Source organism: Centrocercus urophasianus, unplaced genomic scaffold (assembly GCF_019232065.1).
Source record: "Centrocercus urophasianus isolate 14NV4802_14NV808 unplaced genomic scaffold, USGS_Curo_1.0 seq_40, whole genome shotgun sequence".
In the NCBI taxonomy this organism is placed as follows: Eukaryota; Metazoa; Chordata; class Aves; order Galliformes; family Phasianidae; genus Centrocercus; species Centrocercus urophasianus.
Window position 1 is genome coordinate 2270693 of NW_024884978.1, and position 22096 is coordinate 2292788.

The 22096-nt window shown below is 41.4% G+C and overlaps 1 protein-coding gene across 1 annotated transcript in view; it reads left to right on the top strand.

The window, feature by feature from the left end:
• The window catches only part of PRKCA (protein kinase C alpha), a 113296-nt gene that overhangs the window by 85430 nt on the left and 5770 nt on the right, over nucleotides 1–22096 (top strand). The window contains exons 9-16 of the mRNA XM_042832837.1: nucleotides 9158–9301; nucleotides 10023–10196; nucleotides 11085–11176; nucleotides 12494–12556; nucleotides 12809–12947; nucleotides 18117–18197; nucleotides 19591–19698; nucleotides 21829–21969. Of these exons, the coding sequence (XP_042688771.1) occupies nucleotides 9158–9301; nucleotides 10023–10196; nucleotides 11085–11176; nucleotides 12494–12556; nucleotides 12809–12947; nucleotides 18117–18197; nucleotides 19591–19698; nucleotides 21829–21969 (942 nt within the window). The remainder of the gene's footprint in view (nucleotides 1–9157; nucleotides 9302–10022; nucleotides 10197–11084; nucleotides 11177–12493; nucleotides 12557–12808; nucleotides 12948–18116; nucleotides 18198–19590; nucleotides 19699–21828; nucleotides 21970–22096) is intronic.

The window sequence follows — 22096 nt, forward strand, 5'->3', positions numbered from 1 at the left end:
TGCTTTAGAATCACAGAATCATTTAAGGTTGGAAAAGACCTCTGAGATCCCCAAGCTCAACCCCAGCTCGTCCCCGCTGTGCCCACCAACCACGTCCATCAGTGCCACATCCCTGTGGTTCTGGAACACCTCCAGGGATGGTGACTCCTCAATAATCTGGGCAGTGTGTGCCAGTGCATTGCTGCTCTCTCAGAGGAGAAATACCCAGTCTGCCTTCTCTGGGATTGACCCAAGCACTGGATGGGTCACCCAGGAGCACTGTCCCATTGCTGTTTTGCTGCCATGGGGCTGGGCAACCTATGCCTTCAGTGCTGGTCTCAGATTGTCATTACAGGCACTGCTGTGTGTTGGGGTTGGTGAGGAGCACTGCCCACAGGCTACAGCTGTGCTGTTCTTCTGCAGACTGAGGAGGCTGAGATGCAATGAGAGAGGAAACAGTTCAGACGAGGGTAGATGTTGTACCTGAAAGCTGGAAACGTACCATCAGTGGTGACATTTGGGTGACATCTCAGCACTTCTAAACATAACTGTTATTACGATGCTTAAGGAAATGTCTCTTTGAACATCTTACCATTTTAATTAGAGGAACAGTGCAGCCATTGGCTTGGCTGTGAATACCCAGCCCTCCTCCAGTGCTGCCAGAGCTGTGTGCTGGCCTCCTGCAGTGTGCAGGGCAGCCTTTTGTTTGCCCAGCCTTCTCTGGTAATTTCTGGGGGAGTGTAAGTGTACAGGCTTGAACTGATGACCACACAGCCCATCTTATCTGTGCCAAGATAACAGCCGAGGTTAAACACCATTTGACAACATGACTGCAGATTTTGAAGTGCAATTAAAGCCTTCTGATTGTTTTCGATGTTGTTTGGAGTCCAGTGCTAAAGACTTATGTATTTGTTGTTCCCTTCCTGAGCACCATCAGTAAATCAGTTCAGCTTGTTTCACTGCAAGCTCTGTGTTTCTTAGATCTCTCGCACTCCCTTTCGGTTTCTTTTTTTCAGGCAGCTTCTGGCTGCTCTGCTATTAAGGAGGAGACAATCACTTTCTGCATTACTCTAGCATTTTTCTGATGTTCACCACAGCCTGATGTCAAAAGGGCATTTTCTTCCTCTCCTTTATTCAGGAGCAGGGACTGGCACAGTATGTGTTCAGAGCTGTGGGCTGTGCATGATCCTCAGACCTAGTGAGTTTCCCAATTAAATGTGATGTTTTCATTTATTTATTAAAAAAAATAATAATCAATCAAACAAACAAACAAACAAAAAAACAACCATGTAAGGGAACTTGAAGTTTTGCTAATTGGTGAGCTAATTTCTGGTCTGTGCACATTTCCCTGTAAAGTCTGAGAAGGGGATATTTCTCCCCAGCCTTTGGGGATGCCTGTGCTTTTGCCCCACAGCTGTTGTACTGCAGTCACTTCATGCTTTTGTTTTCTGCAGTAAATAAGAAGTTGGTCTCTGCCCTACCCACACACAGCTTGTACACATCTCCTATTGAGGCAATAGCTGTAACTTCAGGCAGTTCAGCAAAGGGAAAAGAGAAATAATATTGCTGCTGACTCTCCAAACTGCAAAAGAATAGATTGAATTTACTTTTCAGGAAACAGACACTAAGTGCACTGAAATCGTGGCCAGCCAACATTTCACTGGCACATCAATCCACGCTCTTCATGGCTATAAAAAGTGGAGCTGCTTTTTTTTTTTTTTTGTCTGTGGCACCCATTCCTATTTTTAAATTGTGTACATTTAATCATTAGAGAGTAGTTTGCAGCAGTATAGAAATGCTGTGAGATGACTCCATCTGTTCTGTACTGTCACTTGGCATGGGGAATTCCCATATGCAGTTAACTGGAGGTTTCCCATCCACTCACCATCTCTGAAAGGAGAGAATGCGACAGTTCTGAACCGGGTGACATCCATCAGTCCCAGTTCCTGGGAGGTGCTGGTTTCTCTGTGAGGGGTTTCTTGGTGTATGTGTTGTGATTGAAGATGAAGCAAGTTCATAGCAAGCCACACTGGTTATGGGGATCCGTATATTTTAGATGCTCAAAACAAGGCAGAAAATTCAAAGCTTTTTTGTGCTGTCACCTGCCTGCATTGTGTGTGTGCTGCCAGCAGCCCCGACTTCACACATCCCTATATACATTTGCCTTGGTGCCTTTCAGTGGTTTGAGGCCATTGGGAATGCCTCATACATGGAACACATGGATGTGCCTGGCTGTGCTGGAGCAAATGGTGCTGCGGCTTCTCTACTGCAGTTTCTGTGCAGACAGGTGTGCCCATCTAATTTCTCACTGCTGCGTCCTGATCGTGTCCATCTGCTACGAATGCTGATATTGCTCTGCTTCACCAGCCCTGTGCTAACACAGCAGTTTTCTCCCTTTCCTGTCTCTTGCAGGACTGCCATGTACATGTCCGCTGCTTCAAGGTAGCTCTTCAGTGTTCTGCATCTTTCTCTTCACAAAATACTCTCTATGAATGTCCCGAGCTGATTAAATTCAATTTCATTCTCACCATGTTATAAGGATGCACTTGTTTCCCAATTTAAGCTTTAGTTTCCCAATTTAAGCTTTTCTAAATTAAAAAAAAATAATAATAAATGTGAAGACTGCATCTTCCGTAAACTGCCACAAAGCACCCCCAGGTCGGCTGGATGTATGCACACCAGGGGCTCTGTGGAGCTCAGTGCTCTCGCTGCTAAACCAATGGCACCTTCTCGTGGAAGATGGGAAATGGTGCATCTTTAATTTGAAATACACTTGTGGAATTCTAACTTCCATGGATCAAATAGTTCTCATGTTCACTGGATGTTTAAAAACATGGATGTGTGGGATATGTAGCATGCATATATTGTGATCTAATATATTACATCTGTTTCATCTGTTACATCTGTTTATATACTGTATCCTCAGGGATATAACCCACGTGCACAAAGGATCCAATACCCAAATACCCACACATTCACTTCCTCTCTTTCTTCCTTCACTAACCTCCATCTCACGAAACAAAATGTGCCAGCACTGACCGTGTGCATCTGAACTTTTAACTTGCATGTGATCTCTGATGAATTTTCTTGCTTTATTACTGACCCAAATCACACTTCAGTCTCATACATTGGTCAGATTACAATTTAAATTACAAAGTGAAGCTCCTGCTTCACAAATCTAAGATTACTGAAGCCGCTGTCACTTGGTAGTACCTCAACAGCTGAGATTGATCTGAGGTGCTTTGGATGTTAGAGCCCAGGGTATTAAATGCTTAATTTAAAAATCAGATTTTGAATCTTGTTTTTATTATTAAAGCACGATTTTACCAAAAAAACAAAGCATAAGGTCACTTGCCTATACCAGGTATTTCCTAGTGCAGTGATGATGCCATCTGTCAGGCAGTGGGTCGTTGTTTCCTTACCCTCCATCCTTTAGCTGGTGTCTCTGAGTACTCCTCCTCAGTCCTTTACACCTCCTCTTCTTCAAAAAGAAAATCACATTTTGGTTTCATTGATGGAAATTGTTTAATGCGGGGAAGCCTCAAGGTTCTGTTTAAATGTTTAAATGTTTAAATGTTTAAATTAAACAATAATCAAAGCAGTTTGTAGGTAGTGCTTAAATATATACTTTTTTTGCAATAGGGTATTTAGCTGTAATTGCAGGTAGAACACACGGATGCACAGGGATGGCAGAACAGGTGGTAGATGGTCAATTCTCAGTGACAGTGTGTTGCAAAGCCCATTGAAGATGTTCTGATGGAGCAAAAGCAGCTTCTTGTGTTTTCACATCATGCAGAAAGTGCCTTCATTTCACGCATGTGAGTGCTGACACTGAGCAGCACTTTGCTTTTTGTCCATACTGAAGTGGGTTTTATGCTTAAAGCAAATTCTACACCCTATGTGGGTTTTTATTATTATGGTTGAAAATTGGCAGTACTTTGCAAAATTAAAAAATCAGTGGGAATGTGTATCAAAAGAGCCTTTCTTTTTTGGACACTTAGGGATTCGCTATGCCAGTATTAACTAGAAACCCAGCGATATAATTATTTCTATTGCCACTATCATGTATCTGTAGGGTACATGGCTCTAAGCCCCCCAGATCAGCAGCACTTCTGAGATGCTGTGTGGCACACTGAGGTCTTGTGTTTCCTTTAGGATTCTCCTATTGCCAATAAGACATCAGCAGAACACACTGCAGAGCACAGAGCTGCTCCGAGTCAGGAGCCACGAGGGGTCAGTGCAGAACATGGGATGGCAGCGGAGCGGCTCTGCTGGGAGGCAGGCAGTCAGTCCTCATATTGCACATATCGTGTCTGTAAGTGCTAACCTGGCAGTGTTACCCCATTTTAGCAATCACCCAGAATTCTTCGTGGGATTGCATTACTGCTCTGTGACGAGCAGAGCAGTGCTGCATCTGGATGGGCTCCAGCAGTGGTTCCTGTGCTTCTGGTCAGGCTCTCATCAGAAAGGCATTTTTAATCCTTTTTCCATATGGCACAAGCATTTTTTTCAGGCAGTTCGTTTAAATAAAAGTACTGTTAATAACCAAGAGGGTAAATATAACACAAATGTAAGAGGAAGAAGAAGTGAGGGGAAAAGCAAACCAAAGATGTGGAGCAGTCCATATTTAATGCTCAGGAGTTATCACCCTCTCCATTTATATTTTCATGACCATTCTGTTTGCCTTCGTGCTTTCTTACTAACAATGGGAATATCATGATTTTTCTTTCTTTTCTTTATTCATTAACTATTTTAGCATTTTCCTTCATTTTCTTCATCCCTCGCTGGTGGGAGCTGCTGGGCTGCTGCATCACCCAGGCCTGGGCTGGAACTTCTCCTCTCTGTGTTGTTTCCATGGCTACAAAGCTCTCTGCTAATGAATTATAAGCTTGCATTACATTATGGAATTAAGCTTAAAACACAGTCTGGTGAAGTATTAGAAATGAACTCTCCTCATTTTGAGTTATCAGCATCCTGACAATTAAGTCGTATACACGAGGAAATGGATAGTCCTTCACAACATCTACAATTACATGGAATTGGAAATGCAATAATGTAAGAAACAATCTGCCACAGTGATGGAAAATGTGTCGCTGAGGAGGAGGTTTTTTCCCTGCAGATTGTGACTCAAAATTTACTGCATGTGTTTTCTTCATTAAAGGCTTGCTAATGGCTCTGCCTGTTAGGTGTTCGGACTGGGAAGTCCAGCAGGGCTCCGTCCTTCCGTGGGTCACTGGGGAACTACTTCATCTTCCCCTTTCCACACCTGCAGTGTGAGTTCTGCCTCTCCCTGCCTGCTTCTCACCACACTGTGCCACTTTGGGGGGGGATGTGGTTACCTGCAGTCCTGCGATGCCATTGAGTTACCTGCAGAATTAGGAAGGGAAAAGCTGGGGGCAAGGCTGATATGGGACACAGAGACATTTGAGGAGTTTTTGGGTCTGGTGGAACGTTGCTGCATTTTGAGGCAGAGATCTCATTAGTTGAACAAAGGGATTTAATTCTGGCAAGAGGATACAACCAGTATTAAAAGAGTTGGGACCCCAGATGCAGCCTGGCCGCATTGCTGACCGTCACAGCTGCAGGATTTTTGCAGGGGACTGAAGGCAGTGCTGCTCCCTGCTGCTGGATCTCCCACTTCCCATTCTCAGCAGTGCATGGGAGCTCCATTTCTTTTCCCAGTAGATGTCAGTGGAACCAGTACACAGCAGAGGGAACGTGGCGAGAAGATGCATGCCCAGGATGCATTCATACCTCCCCACGTGCAATATTCAGCACTGTTGTTAAAATTCAGTCTTGTTAAATATTTTTTATTTACCACTTTCTCCTCTTGAATTTACCCCCGGTCCGTCTTCCCATTGTGCATCCAGGGACTGCTGGGAGCAGGTTGCCATGGCAACAGGGAAACACATCCTCAGTGGCCTGCATGCCACCAGGCCTTGTGTCAGCTTCCAGGTCATGCCAAGGGAAATGATGTAGGGTTTTCCCTTCTGAAATGGTGCATGAGGGGTGACCTGGAGGGTTGGAACCAGGACTGCAAACTCAGCTGTGGCTGAAAGGAAGGGGTGGTGATGTGTTGCTGTCCCCTAAACCACTTCTTTGCTTCACAATCATTAGATTATGGAGAAGAACATGTTCGTATGACAAACCCATGAACAGTTTTTACACTTAGGATTTAAAAAGCCAAAAACAACAAGCATTTTTTAACTGTGTAAGTGAGATGTTCTCTGATATACGTCCTAAGAGATTCTCCAACGTATCACACTGTAACTTCAACAACACTTCATGAAGAACTGCATTTGGGCTAAATGCATAAAGTGTGTCTCACCTGTGGTTTCAGGGTAAAAGAACGGGCCGAGATAAGGTGCGTCCGAGCCGGAGGAAGTAAGATGATGTGCATGTCTCGTTCTCTTTTAAGATTAACCCTTCTGCTACCAGTGCAGACTAATTCATCTTTACCGTACTGTTTTCTGGGTTTGTTTGCTGCAAGCTGGCCTTGTTTTGCAATGTTGTACTTTTTACACAGACAAAACCAGTTTATAGCATACTGAGAGGGGGTTGTGGACAAATTTAAGCAAGCACCCACTATTGTAAAATCCCCTAATGTATGTAATCCATATGGTGGCTTGAATGGTGATGTTTGTAATGCTCTAAAAATGAGGAAGTCCCAAAACAACATGGAGCATTTAAATAACTTTATTAGAATGGCTCCACATGAAATATATTTTCCTCTAAGAAAGGAACCAGAAGGCTGTGATTCTGGTTAGCTCTTCTCCTTTCAGATATACCTCTTCCATCTGTTTTCCATACCATTCCCTTTATTCTAGCCATATGCAACCACAAGAAAACCTGTTCCAGTTCAAGACACTGACTTTAGGTAAACATCTGAGAATATGCATGTGTTGGGCTGTCCATAAGAGCAGAGCTGGAAGAGGAAACAGTGCATCTGTCCAAGATCCAGAAAGATCTGGACATCATTTCACAGCGTCAGCTGTAGGAAACAAGATCAGCGGTCTCACCTGGGTGCCATGGTCTGTGTGTGTCTCGGGTCCCAAAGCCCTGCTCTCAGCTGTGTGTCCAGAGCTCCCTGTCACTAATCGCTCTCCTTATGCACACTTTACCTATGCAAAAAGGCCATCGGTCTCTTTATTCCTCTATGGTCAGTGTTGTTGAAACAGCATTCGGTGGAGCTCTGGAAAATACTTCTATCCAATATCTGTCCTTCTTTCAGTGCTTGAATTGGCCTTGACAGAGCATAAGTCTCAAACAGATTTTCTTCCCTTCTAATTAGTAGTAAAGCTATTGATCATGAGCAATCCTGGATGTAGAGGTAGTGGTGAAAGAAATGGTGTGTGGTTTGACATCTCACTTATGCAAATTACAACACACGGTGCTCCTCACCGTCACTCTATTTTAAGAACAGTTTTGGTTTGTAGTTCCCTATCTGAAATACATAAACTGTTTCTTACATGTAGAAACAACACCCCCACACGTTAAGGTATACACAAATTTGGGGTTTTGGTGAGTGTTGTACAAGTCTTAAGGCCCAGTTAGTGGCCGTACTCCATGGTACCACTGGATTCCACCAGCAGCAGGAGCTGCCATTGGGCAGTGCTTTGTAGGATTGGAAACGTAGGCTGGTGCCCAAGACTTGCCCTTGCTAAAGGCTTTTGCAGCCCCTGGTCCTGTTTGGCATCTCCAGGGGCTGCTTTCTTACAAGTAAGCCATCACAGTGGTGGAATGAATTCCGTATTTTCACAAACAAACTACAAACAAAAACACACACAAAAAAATACCAAAAATGCCAAAATTCGTATCCATGTGGCAGATACAAGATTTTCTGCAGTTATAAACCTGATTATGGCCTCGTAAGCACAGTGTGGTTGGTTTACAGGAGGGTCCCTTGTCATGCTCATGGCAGCAGGGGCTGGTGGCCAAATTAAGGCATCCCTTCCCGTTTCAGACATCTAAACATGTCTGGGGAGGGGAAGGTTGGTTCCAGTTTCCAGTTGAGCTGCCAAGGTCATACGCCAGGCCAAGCCTTTAAGGCCTTTAAGGCCAAGACTTACTGTGTGACTCTGAATACACTTTGATTACCAGAATTTGGGTTTTTTATCTGTAAAACCAATGATATGCAAGTACTGTCCTTTTGTGGTATAGTAACAGAAGTAATTATTCTTAGATGTTGGGCATATGCCAATGGCATAAAATAAATTAACCACATTAGAGATTATTTACTATGCCAACTCACTAGCTACTTGGGGGAAAGCATTTACATTCCAAAGTTATGCTATTATTAAACCTTCTTGGCTTTGCTTCTGCTGGTGTGTGGGATAAGTTTGAGAACAAGAGGGATATTCTGTTGTAGTCTGTATTATCTTGTGGTGAATCTTACTTTTTTCTCTTTTGTTAACTTTGAGATTTGAAATGAAACTTACTTCAGCAATTATGTGGTGTCTCATGTGAAAATACTGAGACCATTGCAACCTTCTACAAACCAGACTGTCTAGCCAAGACAGAACCTTTGTATGTAATATTTCCCTCCCTCCCTTTTCCAGATCAACGCTTGATTGAAAATCAAAGTTGATTGTAATGCTAGTTTGAAAGTGGCCATGTTCATCTGCATTAATCCTCATATGTTGTTTTTTTGATGCAGGTTATTTTTCTTAATGCATGTGAAATATTTATTAACTCTTGCTATGCAGAGTGTCTTTGAGAACTACATTTCAAAAGAGAATGTGTTGAAAAGACTGTTTTTATCTAGAGTACTCTATATAGATGATAGCATGGTATTTTTGAAGAACGTTTTTTGTATTTTGGAACAAAAGCACCAGAGAAGCCTGCTTTTGGCATGAATATACGTGACTTCTTTTCTTTGGCTTTCAATTTTGCTTTGGTTTTGCTTCAATAACCAGATAAGTTTATCTGCTTTTATCTGGTTATACATGAACACATATTTCCACTTTAATTCTCTCAATAACGTGAAAAGTATTGTTGGAATGAATCTTTGAACTCGTGTCTGCACAGATTTTGTTATGCAGCCTTTCTCCCAAGAATGCCATCTCCAATGTGGTCATCTCCAACCTAGTGCTCACCCAGTGACCCACTCTGCTGAGGAAATGGGCTGCTCTTCTCACTTGCCCGTTTTTGTGTATATATGTGTGTGTATGTCCTTTAGAAAGCCAAACTTGGGCCAGCTGGTAACAAAGTCATTACTCCGTCGGAAGACAGGAGTTCAACTGTGCCATCCAACAATCTGGACAGGGTGAAGCTGACAGATTTCAACTTTCTTATGGTTCTTGGAAAAGGAAGCTTTGGAAAGGTAAGAATTGTTAATAACAGTTCACTCCATTCTTTTATTCTTGAGGAACAGTAAATAAATCATTCTCCTTCTAAGAGTCAAAATCCAGAGTCAAAAAGAAGTGCACTTCAGAAGGAGCAGAGTGGGGCAGTTCCTTAAGGACTGGCAGGCTTCAGTCATGATTGGGCATTTTTTTTCCAAAAACAGATTGAGAACAGCCTCACACTTTTGGGCAGGGTGTAAGAAAATAACTGTTAAACCCTCACTTCTGGGCAGTTTCAAGGAGATCAGGTCTACCTTTCTGACTTTGCTCCCTAGGTAACTGCCACTTCTGGAAGTCACCGGCTTTGGTAGGGCTGAATATCTGGGAAGAATCACAGATAGTATTTATATTTGAAATGTGTTAGTGGAAAGAAAGGACTGCCATTTTTCTGGCTAGTTTAACACCCTTTTGTATGGTGATGTGCCCTTTACTGAAGTCCCCCGGGACTGAGCATCTTCTCAGCCCTGGGGCAATGTGTCTGCAATTCACACTGGGGTTTTGGCTCAGGTTTTGTCTGAAATGACTGATACAGCTCATTGCAGTGGGTGAGTAATTATGTTATTTTTGGTGTTTTGATCAAGTTGGTCTGTACCAATGAAAGGGCAAGCTGGATTGCCACCTATACAGCTCACTGAGCATGTGAGTCACCTTCTCCATTGGCAGGTAGGAAGATTTTCACTCCTGTTTCTTTTTGTGCAGGTGATGTTGGCGGACAGGAAGAATACAGAGGAGCTCTATGCAATCAAAATACTGAAAAAAGATGTGGTGATTCAGGATGATGATGTTGAGTGTACAATGGTTGAAAAACGAGTGCTAGCACTGCAGGATAAACCACCATTCCTAACACAGCTTCACTCTTGTTTCCAAACAGTTGTACGTGAGCTCTCTTCCTTGTAGCAGTGATGTTTTTCTTAATATGTGATCCAGAATTATGTCAGATCAATAACCTGTATTATCATCCAACATATATATCATAGCTTCTGCACACAGGAAACAGTGAATGATAAGATATCCCATGCAGTTACCCAAACTCATCCAACCTGAGTGCATGCTTGTAGAGTGTGATCAACATGTTCTTACCAAAGGCACTTGGAAAAGGTCAATTTTAGTCCTCTGAAAAATGGTGGACAGACCAATATTGCTTAAGTCTCACTTAAGGTCACTAAGTGGGAAAATACTACATAAGTACTCAGATTTGTTGTGGTCATGTTTCACTTAAGATACCTGGATACAAGCTTTAAAATTTTTTACTTTGCAAGAAAAATCATCCTCCAAAATACTTTATTGCAGTCTTTCTCTAGCTGAAGTAAAGTGAGAAAGGAATTTAGTATCACTGGTGAAGATTCAAGATACTTTTGTAAACCCTGTGACTTCTTTTCTTGCCTATTTTTAATCATCAGTAGTATATATATACCTAAATCTATTAGGAGGGATCAGAAATAGGCTGAAGACAAAGATTTTTAACCGTCTTTAATGCTTTTTTTGACATTTATTTTTAGCAGACAAAACTATGTGTGAGTAGTTATGGGAACAATGTAAGCAAGGAATACATAAACGTGAGTCACCATTGGCAAAACTAGGCAGCTCCCATCAGTCATTGACTCTTGCAGGTTTTACAAAACATCCCACTTCCATTTCCTAATGTATCAATTTTACCAGAATGTACAACCAGTCCCAATAACCTTGAAAGCTTTATTCCTGATCAGTGCTTATCTGTTATTGTCTGATGTGTTCATGTGCATGTTTAATACTTTATCCTAGGACCGCCTGTATTTTGTTATGGAGTATGTGAATGGTGGGGATCTCATGTACCACATTCAGCAAGTAGGGAAATTTAAGGAGCCACAAGCAGTGTGAGTGTCCATGTTTATATATTTAAATCACGTACTGACCTTATTTTTATACTGTAACAGAGTTAGATTTCTCTATCAGCCTATGCTTTAAGTCTGAATTAGTATTATAGGGAAAGAGACATTGCATTGTAGTTTACACAAGGTATTTCAGTGTGCAGCTTATGAGAAGTTCTATGATGCTACATTTTATAGAAGTTTTATCTGTGAGAAGTCAGGAAATGATGAGAAGTTGTTTATGTACATAGTCCCTTTCGGGTCATTGTACATCTGGTGTATCAGTGAGTAACTGATAATGATATGTAGCATATTTAAATGTGAGCAGGCAGAACATCAGTGCCATTTTAGTCATGTTTATAACATCTCATCATCATTTATTAGTGCTTCATGAATCATTTACCAATGAAACTTTCAAATCAAGCGTAACCAATTCTGTTTAAGAAACCCACAGAAATAATTTCTTATTTTGATTTAAGTAATCAGGGCTTGCTTAAAGGAAAGGCCTTCTAGATATAAATTTTGAGATATAAAACAAAATATAAATTTTGAGATATAAAACAAAATGAGAACTCCCTAAAGAAGAGCATGATGGTGTCAGAACATCCTTGGCTCCCAGCTCATGTACCATGTCCACCACCTGTTGGAAACGATACTGCTTTATGACAACTTGTGCCTGTGGAGCATATTGCAGCACACATGTCTGCAAACAGCTCTGGTTTCAGAGCTAACCTTTCATTTTCTTTAAGCTTTAAGACTAAAAAATAGTCCTTATATTCTTCCCTATAATTTATGCAGATCCGCAGCAACTGGCATCTAACATCCATCAATATTATATATTCTTTTACTACATTCAACAATTATATTTCATATTGCAGTCATTTTAATTACGTAATTAATCCATTAAGAGCCTGTATAAAGGAATGCTATTTCTGCAAATGATTTAATGCCATATGAATTGCAGTGTAAATTGAGCTGCATCCTGAACTCGGCATTGGTGTGTGATTAGAGATAATGACCTACGTCTGATTGGTGCAGCAGGAGTGCTGTGCTCCAGCTGCACCTTCTTCTCTCTGGTCTAGAAACAAATTTTCAATTAAAAAATAAAAAGCTGCCCTATTTTGTCATCAAATTTTTGACATCAAAGTTAAATTTATCTGGTAAAGTCGATTGGAAGGAAGGTGCCTGTTATGTCTTCTACCTATAATGTATGTTTTTATACTTTACTGTCATCACTTTTTACTGTGATGCATGTCCAAAATATTTTGTCGGAGGCAAATCACGAGGTAATAAGAAATCCTTGGGCTTTTTCTCTTCACACAGGTTCTATGCAGCTGAGATCTCAGTTGGGTTATTCTTTCTCCATAATAGAGGGATTGTTTATAGGTGAGTACAATGTGTTGTAAGTAATTTCTGTGCTATTTTCAAACCCCAAAATGGTCAATTTCTTTGACTTATCAGTGAATTTTTAAGGAATTTTTAGAAATAATCACAGAAGTGTCATTCTGGTGTTGTTGCACTGCAAACCAATCCCTCAGCTTTATGTCAGCTTTTCTGCACCCTACCCAACTCGTCTGAAACCTTGAATATGTAAAGGAAAATGATCCTAAACGTTAACATTGAATTACTTCTTTATAGAGATCTGAAATTGGATAATGTGATGTTGGATTCAGAAGGACACATTAAAATTGCTGACTTTGGAATGTGCAAAGAACATATGTTTGATGGAGTAACAACCAGGACCTTCTGTGGCACCCCAGACTACATTGCACCAGAGGTAAATATTCACCATTTCAAGAGTCTGACATCCTCTCCATTGGCAGTTGTCAGTACAGGCATTTCACACCACCACGTGTTGATGGCTGTAGCTCTGGATGCTCTGTGGATGGTACTGTTTGCATTTCTGCAGGTATGTTGAATACCTCTATGAGTTAACACGAGGATATCTCTAAGACTTTGCTATTTTAAAATGTAGTTGATGGAAAACCTAACTTAGTACAGAATCAGTATTTCAAATGTTGTTCATACTAGCAAGACTAAATGAGCAGGCTCACCCCCTTGTGATTATTTAATTTGTAGACTGCAAGTGTTACTATACTTCCTTGTGCTTTGGTGTAAAGTCAGAAAAAGTTTGTGGGTGTAGCCGATGAGGTCAACAAACATTTTGCTGTGAGCAAACATAGTTTCTTTAATGTTTTTATAGGTTCACACAGCTGTCAAAATACAGGTAGTGAAAAGATTGTTCAGCATTTTTAGGAGGTCACAAATCTCATTGATTTTCAGGAAGAGAATCTTGAAGTTTTTCCTTGACCTCCCTACAAAGCTGCTTTGGTCGGCTCCAGGCCATGACTTACCAAAGCCCCGAGGCAGTGCGTTTGATCTCAGGAAAGTTCTGCTCATTGAAAACCTCAACTAAGCTGTAAGATCAGGGCTTGAATGGAGCTGACATAATAAATCCATCATTTGGCTGGGGTTTTCTGTGACTTACCAATACCTCTGTTGCATTCAAGCCATTGAAGTACTGAAAATCACATTCAAAGACAAACCTAACTGCCGAGTGTCTAAAGTGCGAATGGGATGCTTAGAAACACAGTCACGTTTTGAAGCACTGGGATAAAGAAATAGGACCTTACCATTAAGATTTTTAGTCTGGATCAGATTTATATTTCAGTACCTTAGGTACAAAACATGAAAAACAAGCACATGTGGTAGTTTGGAAATGATTCAACTATATGAATATTAAAATCTAGTGTTTGTGCTTGCTGAGCTTTCAAGAGTCTTGATTTGTTTGGCTGCAAGTTCAGTGCAAGATGCAGGATCCAAGATATGCTGAGTGTTAAGCAAGAGGCAGTGCTGGCTGGAACATTGCTGGCTGTAATTGAGTGTTTGTTGGAGCGGAGGAGATTTGTACACGGACAAGCAAATTAGTGTTAAAGGTGAATTTTGCCATCTCTGTGAAAGTAGAATGAAAAATAGTTTATTTTTCCAGTTGCTAATTCACAGAATCACAGAATGGCCAGGGTTGGAAGGGACCTAAGGATCATGAATCTCCAACTCCCCATTCATGCTTTTCAGAATGAAATATTGTGTATTATAAAAGCTTGTTTTTTTCACAAATTGCTGTTGCTTGCAATAGGATAACAGAACAGCCAGAGCAGTATTTCATTTTCTTCTGTCAAAACATAAATGAAGCCAATATAACACATTAAAAAGTGTCCTCTGTGAGACAATAGGCTTGTGTCATTTGATACCAAAGAACATGCTATCAGTGCCAAAATGCCCACTACAGGTCAATGTAGGTTTATTAGGTTTATTTTAATTTGCTGGGAAATCTCCTGTACAGCAATAACCCTTTAACCAAAACTTGAAGGAAATTAGTCTTCCTATTATCTTACAAACAGATCTTATATTTTTGTTAGTTGTATGATTTTCATTAGTTTCTGAAGGCATTATGTTGCTAAGTAGGTCTGTGATAAACTTCAGAGTAAGGTTCACGTTTTGTCTGCAGGAACATTTTAGCACATACCCATGGGCTAAAACCTATGATAGGTCATAATGAGCATAATTTGCATGTTGCTGTTCCCTGTTGCATGGAGATAGATGAGTTAAATCTACATAAACCATCTGAAGTGAGTGTGTGGCAATCAAAAATAGAGAATTGGCTCCTTTGGTCAACGCTGGGGAAGAATACCATGGCTGGGGTGCAGAGATCTGCAGGGGCAACACAGGGACAATGCTGGTATTGCATTAGGAAAAGTGGACCTGCAAGCTTTGGTGCACCATAGAATAATGCTTTCCTTTTGTGTGTTTGGGGAAGTTAGCATTTATGACTTGATACACTGATATCCACTGATATTAATATTCCTTTTTTCAATCATATGCAAATTAAGAAGAGAGAAGAGGTTAGAGTTGTTGAATCCCACATCTGTTGGGCATGCAGTCGTTCTCTAGCACAGAGTATTTATTGACATGATGAACTTAAGCATATAAATATGTATGGTCAGGGCAGTATAACAGCCTTGAAATCGATTAATACTTTATATTCCCTTGGTGAGTCAAGAGAGACTGAAGGAGATGGATGTCAAGAGATTAGTGGGAAGGGATTCTGGCAGCACCACTGCTGCCTGCAGCACAGGGCTGATCCCACTATGAGCATCCCTGCAGCACCTACAGCACTGGTTTGGAATTTCAGAAAAATTTAGATTAAAAAAAAATCCTCTCTTATTCTCTTCCATTTAATAACCTCAAACCTTAAGTTCTAACCACACATTTTCGAGGATTAAGGGAGGGCAATAGGAATGACATAGGTTTGGAAAGTTTTTTGTGCTAGTTATATTTATTTCTTTTAATAACTGTGGTTTAACTTTTCCAGTAGACGTAAGATATGTTCACAGAAGATTCTCTCTCTTGCCTCTGGGATATAATCGTTTCATCCCATTTGGCTACCAGCTGCAAGCTGCAGTGATCTAAACATTCCTACAGATTGCTGGTATTAATCTCCACGTCCTGCTCTTCACTGTGCCTTCCTTGGAGGCAAAATAAAAGAAGAAAGAAAGGAAAAAAGCAGTCAACATTCCTCTGCCAGTTTGGGTTGATGAGAGAAATTCTTCCTGAGTTCTCAAATCCTCTGCCTGAAAAGGCAGAGCTTTCACACACAATGGTAGGTAGGAAAAATGGGAGATCTAAAATGCCAAAAGGCAATCATTTAAATCAGTGATGGAAAAGAAGGGGAAGGATCCTATTGATCTTCTGCTCCTTCCAGGCCTGTAGAAAGCAGAGATTGTAGCAGAAGGGTGTGGGTCTTCACTTACAGTGCCATGATAGCCCTCACTGCTCTCTGGGTCTGCTCTGCACACTGCACTATTTAGTGATATGCCCCTCTTTGTTTATATACCCGTATTTATCCTGAAAGATCCCCAAATTCATGCATGCAGATAGGATTCTGTTGGCAGCAGGCAGCGCTGGCTCTGGGTGCAGCTGGAAGGTAATGCCTGGTGATTGCTGGGTGAGGAGGAGGGAGCTGCAGAAAACACAACATGTAGAACTCGTGACTTTGTACCGATGCATGTTGGACTGTATATTGAAAACTCATCTGCTTCCTCCCACATGTAATCCCTTCCTCAAAATGAGCATTCTTTCCTCTTCTTTACATTTTCCAATTAATGCTTGGAGTAACTGCCAGTGTTGTGTGTGGGTATAACTGTAGGTTTCCATGCATGACACACAGGCTGGCAATGAACGTGGCAGATTGCTTTCCCGTGTTTCACTTGCATCACATCCTTACCAGCATTCAGCAGGTGATTCAAATGAGTATATTTAATTAGGATCAAAGGAAAACACCTTACAGTGTTACGTACATCGACAGACATTGACAGTAAAATATTACTCTTCCTACCTTGCAGTAGATGCAATGAAAAAGCTGTTCTATTGCATTTGCAGTGGCACTTCATAGAATCACAGAATGGCCTGGGTTGAAAAGGACCATAATGTTCATCTAGTTTCAACACCCCTGCTATGTGCAGGGTCGCCAACTGCCAGACCAGGCTGCCCAGAGCCACATCCAGCCTGGCTTTGAATGCCTCCAGGGAGCTTTTCTGAAATGGTGCATTTCCAGTCCCAGTTGAACTCAGTGTCTGTGTCTCTTACTCAGCATCCCACTCTCATCACGCAACCAGTTCTGCATGAGAGATGGATGCCAGCTCAGCAGGGCCACTGCTCCGCTCGTCATGAGCTTCTGTTGACGCCAACATGTAGCATCAAATAAATATTTCAGCCAATGACATAGGACAGGAATTTCAGTGCTCTCATGACGCTGACCATATGTTAGGTTAACTGTAGGAGGTTTTATTCATGTCAGTTCTGTCTCTCCTGATGATTCTGTTTGATATTCTCTCACAAAGGCAAATTTAATTGGGGCAGATTGCATTTGCTGATGAGAATGCTATTTAGAGAACAACCCAATCTTGACTTGCTTCTTGCTGGTTAAACAGACAACACCATTAGTTACGTGCTTTGTTATGTCTTTCATTTTATGTCATTAGCTGTTTAAAAATAATGCCTCTTGTCAGTACTCCCATCAAACTCTTTGATGTTACAAGAAGCAGATCGTGACTAGCTGGACAGAGTGATGACCAGGATGAAAGCTTGGCTGCCTAGAGGGATTTCTCCTCTCAGGGCTATGGATCTATCTTTTTCTCATTTGCAAATTTAGATAAGATGTTCCTATCAAAACCTCTTACGGAATGTTTTGCCCTTTCAATCTAATGACTTTCTGAAAAACTGTCCTTTATTTTTTCACAACACACCTTGCTGTTCCATAAGACGAGAGGTTGTGGGAAAAAGGTTGAGGATGAAATGTTTTAAGATTTTCTGTGTGTAAAGACACAAAACACTTGGTGTTTCCATTAGGCTGAGCAGCAGAGGCTCCTGCCCTTTTAGTGTGACTGGTACCTGGTTTCATACTACAAGCTTTTTAGTCATGCAGCTTGTAATAAGTAACTGAGCTTTTCAAAGTTTCGCTCTTGAACTTTGTTTTTTATTTGGAGTGTAAAAAAGAAATCATAAACATTGAAAAAAAGGCTTAGCTATTGATAATCTGTAATTTAGTGAGTCTCGTGATCTGAAGCCTTGACTCAAAGAAATGGATAAATTTTTTGCCTTGTCTCTTACATTGTGCTACTCTACTCACATTGTTTATCAAATGCACATCTCAGGATTTCCTAGAGCTGACTTCCCCAAGGTACCAGAACGTCCACACACACAGGTGGGTTTAGTTAGCATTTGCAAAGCTGTCCAACTCCCATTGAAACCAGTTACTATCTGGAGTGAGGATTCAGTATTGGCTTTCTGGGACGTTGCAAAGAACTCTGTTTGTGGCACTATTTATCTAACATCACAGGACTAGAAGTTAGTTAACATAGGACTTTGTTTTTACGTGATTTTACAGATCATTGCTTACCAGCCCTATGGGAAGTCTGTGGATTGGTGGGCATATGGAGTGCTGCTCTACGAGATGTTAGCTGGCCAGGTAAGGGTTACCTCTTGGTGGCTCCAATGCTGCTCACTTTCAAAACTTGCTGAAGGGCCAGACCCTTAGGGGACAAGTGTGGGGCCTTTCATACTACTATTGTCTCCATGTACTCTTGACTGTTTCAGACTCGCTGAGAAAGTAGTCTTTAAGCCCTTTGTATTTCACCCCCATAATAAAGCACTGCCTTTGAATATGGTTTCTTTGTACTGTAATGATGTTATAAATAGCCATGTTCAAAACTGAATGGGAGAGAGACACTTGAGTAGGAAAATGCATGTCAAATGGAAGAAACACCACTTAGTAGTTTGAAACCACGGGGAGATTTTGTCTATGCTGTGCATTGCAGTTAAGTCACAAGAATACAGTTTTTGTGTTCTGTGTCCTAGGGGTAAAGTATGGGTCTGGCTGCTCTAAATAAGCTTAGTTACAGACCCCTTATTCTGCACAGTTAATGAGAGGCTGCTCTCTGAGTCACTGAAGTAGAAAAGCAATGCTGTTCTACAGTAAATTGCATATAACTACCAACTTAAAGAGCTCTATTGGTCTTGAGATGGATAAGATTTGTGCAAGCAGCTTTCAATGAGTGTTAGCTAGAGGTACGAATTTCTTAAACTTAAAACATACATTTTTAACAAATGGGTTGAATAGTTTCTCTACTAAATCCCTTTTGACATTTTAAAAGTTTTTAAAGGGTTGCAGTGGCAGTTGTTAACATTTACAGTGTACAGTGCTAACATTAGGCAGCTGAGTGCTTTTGAGAAAATGAGATTTACTGCTAGCTGAGTCTTTACAGTGTCTGTACCCCAGGGACTCAGCCAGGGGCACTTCCCTCTTCACCTGTATTTGAAACTAAAATGCAACCCTGTATTGTGATGCAATCCCACCTTCACAGAAGCAGAGTCTACAGCCACATCTTATAAAAACAAACTGGGATTTATCTAGAATGAAGTGAGGGGTAGATATGCCTTAATAGAAGGTAACTGAAAGTTACAGTTTCCAAACTTTACCCTTTGAAGTACTTTTGGGTGTCCAGTATACAGTAGCTTTAAAAGCTAATGAAAGATTATCACAAAGATGGAATCACTGAAGGTACTCCAGCAAACCTTTCATTAACTTTCTGCCATGCTGGGAGCAGAAATGAATTTTTGTCATCAATTTCTGTCTGAGACTGCTAAACACTAAGCTTCTGGGTCAGCAGGTCCCCAGATTGCAGGTGGCTAGATGCTTGTTGTGTATTCCTGAGCAGGAACCTTTGCTTCCACTGATGCCTTTGGACATCTGTGATTGTCTGGAGGCAGCATGGATGCATCTTTCACCTGAACCACTATTGCTGCAGTATTGCTATACCACCTCATAAAAAGTGGAGAATTAACAGCATTTATTTTAACAGCCTCCATTTGATGGAGAAGACGAAGATGAACTTTTCCAGTCCATAATGGAACATAATGTTTCCTATCCAAAATCACTGTCCAAAGAAGCTGTCTCCATCTGCAAGGGGGTGAGATAGACGTTTCTTTATTACTAAGCTTCTTTTTGGCAATCCTTGTGAATAACTTTGTCTGGCTTTGATATGGTGCTTAGTATTTTAAATGTAATTTCTGTCAGGCTGTGTTAAGTTATATTGTCATAAAGTGCTTGTCGCTCAGTGTCACTGATAAGAATTCAGCTCCTCCTGCTGTGTCTGCTTATTTTATGGTAAGAACAAATATCAGAGGCAGTAGCTGCCAAATCCAAAGGAGGATCCAAGCAGGAGGATGGTGTGAAACATCTCCACCTGCCTTGCCTCAGCCCTTGGCTGTGCCAGCCCATGTTGGCAAGGTGGGGAGGTTTCCCAGTTTAGATGGATACTGCTGTGGTCCTCAGCCCTAATCACAGCAGCAGAACAGAGGAGTTAATAAGGATCATTTTTCAACGTGAATAAAGATGAGCCTATGTGAAATTCTGTAGCATAAATGCATGGGAACTGTGGGGAAATCTTGACCCAGTTGCAAACTGCATGAGCAAAAGTTTATCTTAGATTGAGATTTAATCTAATTTTTTTTCATGGAAAATAATAAATTTGATTTGAAGGGATTAGCTCAGAAAAATAGAGTTTGGTTGACTTTCTCTTGACTCCGTGCGATTCCCCAGGGTCCCATCATTCCACAGCTTTTCCAAACCATCCTCTATAAAGCCTTACTTTGATGTCTTACCTCACTTTGCATCATGTCAGTTGATTTGGTAATGCCTTTTTTCCTTTCCTTTGCAAGCAAGTAAGAAGTATTGCCCATAGCTTGGATATTAATCCTGTAAGGAAAAATCATCAAGAAAAAGAAAAGCTGTTTAGAACAATGAAGTAAAAGGAAGGACCACTCTAATTTTAGAACTTACCCAGTATAGACATGCTGCTTGTGGCTAACAAAAACTAAATGTTATATTTCTGTAAAGATTTATGCCTTGTTGTGAAAATTGTACGTTCACACAACACAATGTGAACCTGATCTAGTTACCTTGTTCTCAGCTCTCCTGCTTGCTGTCCATTGCACTGGCTGCTTATGCAAAGGGAGTTCAGAAAACTAAAATGACCACACAGCCAGGCACGGTGGTGCTGCCCACTGTGACCTGAAAGGGAATTGTCTGCTTGACAGCTTTTAATGGATTCTGAGTGTGTTGGGTTTGGTGGTCATAGTAACTTTGGGACAGAACTATGACTGCTAGATTCTCATTTTTCTTATTTCTCCCACTGTTCAAGCAAGGGGGTTCAAAAAGCTTTAAAGAAGAGGCAAAGTTGCTCTTAAGCATGAAGAATGATGTGATCCATCCCAGCCCCAAGCTTCGCTGGCTTCCTGAAATTTGCTTCACATCTCTGTTATTTTAGGTTCTGAATTGGAATATGATCAAGTGAACATTTGGAGGAAAAGTAAAGTGGTACAGCTGAGGTTTTAAAAAGATGCGTTGTGGTATTGCTGCTAGCAGTGTATCAATCACATCTAATTGTAGAAGAGCTTTTAAAAGTCCCTGCAATACTGGAACTGAGAGCTGAAGGCTGCATTGCTCGATGCCTAATTGACAAACAAGATTTTTTATGAGCTTGTTAATTACAAAGCACATCAGTGTTTCCAAGCATGCAGTGCTGGTGTTGTTTTTTTTTTCCTCAAGTCTTGATCTGTACAACTGGGTGCAGTGTTGATGAAGGTGTCGTTAAGGATGCGCGGGAGGAAGCGCGGATGAGATGCTGTCAGCTGGGTGCCAAGGAGCTGCAGGCTCCGTAGCGAGGCATCTTCAGCAGGCCCAGAGCAATGAAGGGGGGGCTGTGCTTCCTACAGCTCCAGCAAACTGGGATTTATTGAGTTTAATTGATTGCTGAGGTAGGGTGGATGCTGTTCTGGAGATTTATAAGACTGAACCAAAAGAACAAAGATGGAACTGGGGAGCGAGCGGTGCGGTGAGGCCCACGCAGCTCTGCATTCGGCCACGGGCTGCCGTCTCCTGTGACCAAACAGAAGCTATTCTCAAAAAATTAATTTTAACTTTTCACAGCAATTTTATTAGCAACTTCCATCTTTGAGAACATTGCAGTCTGGGGAAAGTCTGCCTCGCGTCCAGTTGCAGTGCTCAGTGTAATCATTTGGTGTTTTCTTGTTGGCAGCTAATGACTAAACATCCCGCAAAGCGCCTTGGCTGCGGCCTCGAAGGTGAAAGAGACATCAGGGAACACGCTTTCTTCAGGAGAATTGACTGGGAGAAACTGGAAAACAGAGAGATCCAGCCACCTTTCAAGCCCAAAGTGGTGAGTGGGGTGATGGCCGCGTTCACCCAGCACCTGTCTGCACTCCTGGGCTGGGATCTGTGCTGGCCAACGGATGCAATTCCTTCAGGAGCAGCTGTAAATTGTTACATCTTACCGTTGAATCTTT